The 8,113-nt window shown below is 42.5% G+C and overlaps 1 protein-coding gene and 1 pseudogene across 8 annotated transcripts in view; one reads left to right on the top strand and one right to left on the bottom strand.

The window, feature by feature from the left end:
• Positions 1–532: 532 nt before the first annotated feature.
• PAAF1 (proteasomal ATPase associated factor 1) overlaps positions 533–8,113 on the bottom strand; it is a 49,538-nt gene continuing 41,957 nt past the window's right edge. For 6 of the 8 annotated variants that reach the window (XM_023209451.1, XM_023209446.1, XM_023209449.1 and 3 more), the window contains 2 exons: positions 3,580–3,662; positions 533–980 (listed from right to left, as the gene is read on the bottom strand). In XM_023209451.1, coding sequence (XP_023065219.1) covers positions 903–980; positions 3,580–3,662 — 161 coding nt within the window. In that variant the 3' untranslated portion in view covers positions 533–902. Of the gene's footprint in view, positions 981–3,579; positions 3,663–5,759; positions 5,839–8,113 lie in introns of all 8 variants that reach the window. The other 2 variants (XR_002731112.1, XM_023209447.1) reach the window with 2 other exon arrangements.
• On the top strand, positions 3,899–6,526 carry LOC111540863 (annotated as a pseudogene).

Genomic DNA, 8,113 nt, shown 5'->3' with positions numbered 1-8,113 from the left:
GAGCCCTGGGTTCCAGCTGTGACTAAAGTGCCCTCCACCATCTCTTCCTCCAGATCAGTGGCTCTCAAGCTTTAGCATACATCAGAATCACCTGGAATCCTTGTTAAACTACAGATGGCTGGCTGCACCCGTAGAATTTCTGATTTAGGTCTAGGATTGGCTCTAACAATTTCTATTTCCCATCAAGTTCCCTGGTGACACTGATGCTGCTGTTCTAAGAACCACACTTTGACAGCCAATGCCTTTACAATGATTATGACTCAATTTCCTCACCTACATATAGGCTGACCAATTATGTTGGTTTGAGACTGCCCCAGTTTTGGCACTGCAAGTTTCAAGTCACAGAAAACCCCTTAGTTCCAAGCAAACTGGGACAGTTGGTTACCACCTGCATAAGAATCTCTTATAGGACATTTGTTGCTACTGCCAAGCAGGCCTTCTCTATGGTCAGGCAACAGAGAGTGCTGAGGAAGGAATTCCATCATCCTGACCGACTTTTTGCTGGAGTAAGTTTTTAACAAAGTTTTTCATATTCAGGCACCTCCAAACATATTTTATTTCCTCCAGAAAACAAGATTTAGTACTGAGATCCTTGTAAACATTTAACACAACTGGTTTAAGAACAAACTAAAAGCATCTATATCCTTGCCCTGTGTTGCTGGGGTGAGTTTATACAAGGAGAAGTTGGGACAAATGCAGTGGTCCCAGTGACCTTCCTATTCAGTTCAAAGTAGGTCTTGGCATGAGAGTTCCATATAGCCAGTACAGCTGACTTTCTGTGATTTCCAAGGGGTGCCCAAGACACTAAGGGCCATGGTCCTTGGGAAGGTCTGATGATGTTTCTGTTCATTGTTGATCAGGGTCCAACCTTTTCACTAACCAGGACTGCTCTTTCCAAGAAGTCAGAGGTCAGAAAGCTGGTAGCGTCGTACAAGACCATCTCGACAGCATGTGTAGATCTGCTTCTCCCATGTGGCTACCTAGAACACAAGAATTCACAGTTAAAAGGAAGCCTGGGATTCTTCCATTTCAAAAAGATGGAGGCTTATGATTGACAGACACTAGTCCCAGGGAGTCTGAGAAGGCTTTATGAAGGCAACAGAATTACATCCATGATTATGTGCTTACAAAAATTGCTGGCTCATAGTGATGCCGGCATCCCAATCACCAATGGTTGGGATGCACCCATGACTATAGAACAGAGAAACTAATTGGCCCAAGTGGAAAGCAAACCCATTAGTGTTGTTCAGGTTGAGCACAGATGGTCTGCCTCTGGGGAGGAGATGGTTCATAGATGAGCTTGGCTATTGTTGAACCTTATAAAATTGGATACAAAAAAGTTCTGAATATGTGTCTTTTTTTCTGAGAAGGATTTCATCAACTCCTCAAGGAAAACAGCATGAATTCTGGAGTTAACTTAATCTCAGCTTTACTATCAACTAGCTGCATGACCTAGGGCAACTTTCTCAACCCCCCGGGCCCCAGCTGCCTCATTTGTATAAGGGAAATATGTTGATTCAAAATATGGAACACTATACAAGAATTTTCTTTGTTTTTTGTTTTTTGAGAATCTCGGCTCTGTCGCCCAGACTGGAGTGCAGTGGCACCATCTTGGCTCATTGCAAGTTCCGCCTCCCGGGTTCACGCCATTTTCCTGCCTCAGCCTCCGCAGTAGGTGGGACTACAGGCACCTGCCACCACGCCTGGCTAATTTTTTGTATTTTTAGTAGAGATGGGGTTTCACCGTGTTAGCCAAGATGGTCTCAATCTCCTGACCTCATGATCCACCTGCCTCGGCCTCCCAAAGTGCTGGGATTACAGGCGTAAGTCACCGCACCCGGCTGGAACACTACACAAGAATTTTAAAAAATGAAATGGATGGCCAGGCACAGTGGCTCACGCCTGTAATCCCAGCATTTTGGGAGGCCAAGGCAGGCCTCAGTCGGGAGTTCAAGACCAGCCTGATCAGCATGGAGAAACCCCATCTCTACTAAAAATATAAAATTAGCCAGGCGTGGTGGCACATGCCTGTAATCCCAGCTACTTGGGAAGCTGAAGCAGGAGAATCGCTTGAACCTGGGAGGCGGAGGCTGCAGTGGGCTGAGATTGTGCCATTGCACTCCAGGCTGGGCAACAAGAGTGAAACTCCATCTCAAAAAAAAAAAAAAAAAGAAAAAATAGATCTACATGCATTTACCTGGAAACAGCTCTAAGACGGTAATTTAAATAAAAGTCACAGGGCACTATATAGAGAATAGTCTCAATTATGTACAAACTGAAGATAAAAGTATATTATTCACATTAATACATAAAGATGTAAGTGTACAAATTCTCTGAAAATAGTCTTGAAAAATATGTGCCAAACTGTTAACGCTAGTTACTTCTGGAAAAGAGGAAGGGAACCAAAAAGGTCGCAAAGGAGACTTTTAAATCTGTATCATTCTGTATGGTTTGAACTTTTACAGATATTAACTGTACAACTTTTTTTAAATTATAGGAAAAAATAGGAATAATAATACCTACACCTCAACAAATGGTAACAAAGATGACATGAGATAATGTATATAAAACGTTCAGCACAGTGTCTGGTCAATAAATATTTCCCCTTTTGTTTTTCTTTCTATTCTAATCAAATGAGAAAATCAGTCCAGAAGTCTTAATAATAATAATAATAATGAGTAATATTTATAGAATGTATTTACAAGGAGTTTTCATATTAGTATCTTCATTTTACAGATGAATTGACAGACTAGTGAGGTAAAGTTAAGTTTTTAAGTTTCTAGAGCCAGTAAGTGATGAACTTTTTTTTTTTTTTCTGAGACAGGGTCTCACTCTTTGCCCAGGCTGGAGTGCAGTGACATGATCACAGCTCATGGCAGCCTCAACTTCCCAGGCCCAAGCAATCGTCCCATCTTGGCCTCCCAAATCAGTAGCTGGGACTACAGGCATGTGCGCCACCATACCCAGCTAATTTTTCTGTATTTTTTGTAGAGATGGGGGTCTCATCTTATTGCCCAGGCTGGTTTCGAACTCCTGGGCTCAAGTGATCCATCTGTTTCAGCCTCCAGAAGTGCTGGGGGTATAGCTGCCAGCCAGAAGTCACTATGTTTTTTTTTTTTTGGAGATAGAGTCTCACTCTGTTGCCCAGGCTGGAGTGTAGTGGTGCGATCTCGGGGCTCACTGCAGCCTCCACCTCCCAGGTTCAAGCAATTCTCCTGCCTCAGCCTCCCAAGTAGCTAGAACTACAGGCGTATACCACCACACCCAGCTAATTTTTTTGTATTTTTAGTAGAGACGGGTTTCACCATGCTTGCCAGGCTGGTCTTGAACTCCTGACCTCAAGTGATCCACCTGTCTCGGCCTCCCAAAGTGCTGGAATTACAGGCATGAGCCACCATGCCTGGCCCAGACGTCACTTCTGACGTAAGCTCTTAATTTCTTCCCATCCTACCACACTGCTTGTACAATAAGCACTATTTTATCATCCCTAATGACCACAAGGTATCTGGATTCAGTCTCGTAAAAGCCCTAGATCTCGCATGAGAATCACCCAGGTCTAGTGTTGTCTCAGGCCTGTACCTTGTACACAGGGTCACAGTCAGCCCCAGTGAGCTCAGTGACATAGTCTAAGTCCTGCTGGACAATAAAACAGCTTCCATCACCTGAAAGGCAGAAAGAAAATTGATATAACTAAGAGAAAACTCTATCCAGAGTTTTAAACACTCAGTATTTTTATCTGCTTCTGTAGATCACTAGTGTAAAGAAGATGGTCCAAAGACCCAGAATGGCAAATAGATCTTATTATGTGGGCCATCTTTTTTTTTCAGACAGAGCTTCGTTCTTGTTGTCCAGGCTGGAGTACTATGCCGCGATCTCAGCTCACTGCAACCTCCACCTCCTGGGTTCAAGCAATTCTCCTGCCTCAGCCTCCCAAGCAGCTGGGATTACAGGTGACCGCCACCACACCTGGGTAATTTTTGTATTTTTAGTAAAGATGGGGTTTCACCATGTTGGTCAGGCTTGTCTCAAACTTCCGACCTCAGGTGATCCATCCACCCGCCTCAGCTTCCCAAGGTACTGGGATTACAAGCATGAGCCACCGTGCCCGGCCTATGTGGGCCAATTATGATAACCCATAGTGGCTGCCTAGAATGCTGAGCTGGGGTAGATTTGAAGAGCAAGTGCGAGTTCTGTGGGAAGAAGGGATGTCTTTGATCAGCAATGCCAGCCAAAGGCACAGAGCAAGCAACCACAGGTGTGTGTGTGTGTGTGTGTATTTATAAACTTATCCCAGATTATTTTTAATAGGGAATGTCTAAAAAAAGTCCTGACATTTCTTAAAGAAATATTTGTGTAGATATTCCCTATTAAAATGTTCCCAGATTATTCCTCAATCTGTAAATTTGATTGTATACACTAGGAGAAAGAGGACAGTTACGCTAAGAAAGTAAAAGTATATCTAATTCTTAAAAGAGCATGGACAAATGAAACTTGGGATGATCTATAAACTGCTTAATGAGGTGATTTCTTTTTGTTAATATAAAAGTAGTAAAAATACAAAAAAATTAGCTGAGCGTGGTGGTCCACGCCTGTAATCCCAGATACTCAGGAGGCTGAGGCAGGAGAATTGCTTGAACCCAGGAAGCAGAGGTTGCAGTGAGCCAAGATGGTGTCACTGCACTCCAACCTAGGCAACAGAATGAGACTCTGTCTCAAAATAAATACATAAATACATAAATAAATAGAAGTAGTACATGCTCATTGAACAAAACTTTAAAAATAAACAAAGCAGAGGTAGAAAAATCACCCCAATCTACCATTCAAAGGCAATTACTGTTAACATTTTTATCTATTTTTTGTGCCTATTTTTCATGGTTAACAGCATGTGCATAAATGAATGTCTTTATGCATACAGTTTTTTCTGACTTTGTATATATAAAGACCTGGAAAAGAAGCAGCAGATACTAATTAACCTTTTCAAACTTTTTGGAAATCTGAAAAACTGTTTTCCAAATTTATCTGTTGTTCTACATTCCAAGCAGCAGCATATACAAGGTAGTACCTTACCCTTTCTTGCATTATTATTAAAAATCATCTTCTCCAAAAATGAATCCTTATCTTTGAGAGAGACATATAGAAATGCTGACAGGTGAAATAAGATGCTCATGATATATTTAAAAATATATGAAGTGAGGAATGCAAGGGAATGGGTAAAACAAGATTAGCCATATATTGATAATAGCTTATGTTGGACAATGGCTATAGCAGGTTCATTGTGCTATTCTCTCTCCTTTTAGATATGTCTGGCAATTTCCATCAAAAAAGTTTTTTATTTTGTTTCATCTGGCAATTTAAATCTCCTCACTAATAATCAAAGAGTTCCAAAGGACCTCAAAGATCATCTATATCCAACTTCTAAACCAGTACAGAACTCCCTCTACAGCACATGGCAGAGCGGCCAAACAGCCTACACTTGCCCATCTCCAGAGTTAGGGGTGCTCACTACCTTAAGGGCAGCTTCTTTCTTAAGGAAAAGAAACTTTTCCTTTATAATTAACTGGAATGTGGTTTCTGATAACTTTCTCTTACTGGTCTTAGTTTTGTCCTCTGAAAACAGAGCTATATAATCTTACTCCCTTTGCCTTTAGAGATCAGTACTGGAAGTTATGCCTTGCCTTCTTCCCAGCAGAAAAGTAAAAAAGTACAAAAAATCTGCTCCTCTGGGTTGAAACCCAGAAGCCACCAAGATGCCAGCTTACCACTCTTCTCTCATGGATCCTGACACCGAACTCATTGGAAACATGGCACTGTTACCTATCAGAAGTCAATTCAAAGGACCTGCCCCAAGAGAGACAAAAGATATTGATACTGTGGATGAAGCCATCTATTACTTCAAGGCCAAAGTCGTCTTCAAAAACTATGAAGTTAATAATGAAGCTGATAGGACCTTGATATATCTCTCTCTCTACGTTTCTGAGTGTCTGAAGGAACTCCAAAAGTGCAATTCCAAAAGCCAGGGTAAGAAAGAAATGTATACACTGGGAATCACTAACTTTCCCGTTCCTGGAGAGCCTGGTTTTCCACTTATCCCAATTTATCCCAAACCTGCAAACAAACAGGAAGATGAAGTGATGAGGGCCTATTTACAACAGCTAAGGCAAGAGACCGACTGAGACTTTGTAAGAAAGTTTTCAACCCTCAGAATGATAAACGCAGCAAGTGGTGGACTTGCTTTGTGAAGAGACAGTTCATGAACTAGAGTCTTTCAAGGCCTGGACAGTGAAAGGAGCAGGGGCAGCCACCATCTCCAGAGCCCTGGGCAGCATTTTCCAGCAAGATATACACAATACTTTGCCTTTATTTCACAACGTTTTATACACAAGAGAGAAGAGCATGTTTTCACTTGAAAAACTCTTGATCAAGAATTTGGGTGGGAGAAAAGAAAGTGGGTTATCAACAGTGATTTGAAATTTTCTGCAGTATTAACCTGGTGCTTAGTAAGAATGAGTAATAATAAAGAAATTTCAGGCCAGGCGTGGTGGCTCACACCTGTAATCCCAGCACTTTGGGAGGCCAGGGTGGGCAGATCATGAGTTTAGGAGATCGAGACCATCCAGGCTAACACGGTGAAACCCTATCTCTACTAAAAATACAAAAAATTAGCCAGGTGTGGTGGCGGGTGCCTGTAGTCCCAGCTACTCAGGAGGCTGAGGCAGGAGAATGGCATGAACTCGGGAATGGAGCTTGCAGTGAGCTGAGACAGTGCCACTGCACTCCAGCCTGGGCGACAGAGCAAGACTCTGTCTAAAAAAAAAAAAAAGAAATTTCTAACATTCCCAAAAAAAAAAAAGTACAAAAAGTAGAGCACGAGTCAGCTCTTCTCCACCTCCTACTCCTCATATAACCCACACATCACCTTGAAACAGAGAATTTTTTTTTGTTTTTTTGAGAGAGAGTCTCACTCTGTCATTGAGGATGGAGTGCAGTGGTACAATCTTGGCTCACTACAACCTCCACCTCCCAGGTTCAAGTGATTCTCCTGCCTCAGCCTCCCAAGTAGCTGGGATTACAGGTGCACACCACCATGCCCAGCTAATATTTGTATTTTTAGTAGAGATGGCATTTCGCCATGTTGGCCAGGCTGGTCTTAAACTCCTGACCTCAGGTGATCCGCCCTCCTCGATCTCCCAAAGTGCTGGGATAACAATCAGTAAAATGGCCTGCAGGTAGGAGAGAAGAGGTGAGAAATATCGAGGCCTCAGGTGATCTATCCACCTTGGCCTCCCAAAGTGCTGGGATTACAGGCGCGAGTCACCGTGCCCAACCTTATTTTTTAATTTTAATTTTTTTTTTTTTTTTTGAGACAGAGTCTTGCTCTGTCACCCAGGCTGGAGTGCAGTGGCGTGATCTCAGCTCACTGCATCCTCCGCCTCCCAGGTTCAAGCGATTCTAATGCCTCAGCCTCCTGAGTAGCTGGGACTACAGACGTGCGCCACCATGCCCAAAAATTTTGTGTTTTTAGTGGAGACAGGGTTTCATCATGCTGGCCAGGGTGGTCTCAAATTCCTGACCTCAAGGGATCCACCCGCTTCAGCTTCCCAAAGTGCTGGGATTACAGGCATGAGCCACCATGCCCAGTCACTATCTTTTTAATATTTTTTTAATTAAAAAAATTATTTTTGAGATTGAGTCTCACTTTGTCAACCAGGGTGAAATGCAGTGGCACAATCATGGCTCACTGCAGCCTCCATCTCCTAGACTCAAGTGTTCCTCCTAACCTCAGCTTCCTGAGTAGCTGGGACCACAGAAATGAACCACCATGCCTGGCTAATTTTTATTTTTTGTTCAGACAGGGTCTCCTATGTTGCTCAGGCTGGTCTCAAACTCCTGGGCTCAAGTGATCCTTCCGCCTCAGCCTCCCAAAATGCTGGGATTATAGGCATGAGCCACTGTGCCCAGCCCATTTGTTTTTTAAATTAAAAAAAAAAAAAAAAGTTTTATAAAAATGTTATATTTTGGAGTGACTTTAGGTTTACAGAAAAGTTAGTTAAAGATAATACAGAAAGTTCCCATATGCCTTTAATCAGTTTCAGGTTTTCCCAAATGTTATCAC

Source organism: Piliocolobus tephrosceles, chromosome 13, assembly GCF_002776525.5.
Source record: "Piliocolobus tephrosceles isolate RC106 chromosome 13, ASM277652v3, whole genome shotgun sequence".
NCBI classification, from domain to species: Eukaryota; Metazoa; Chordata; class Mammalia; order Primates; family Cercopithecidae; genus Piliocolobus; species Piliocolobus tephrosceles.
The sequence above is the reverse complement of the archived record's forward strand: the minus strand, read 5'-3'. Positions and strand labels throughout refer to the sequence as shown.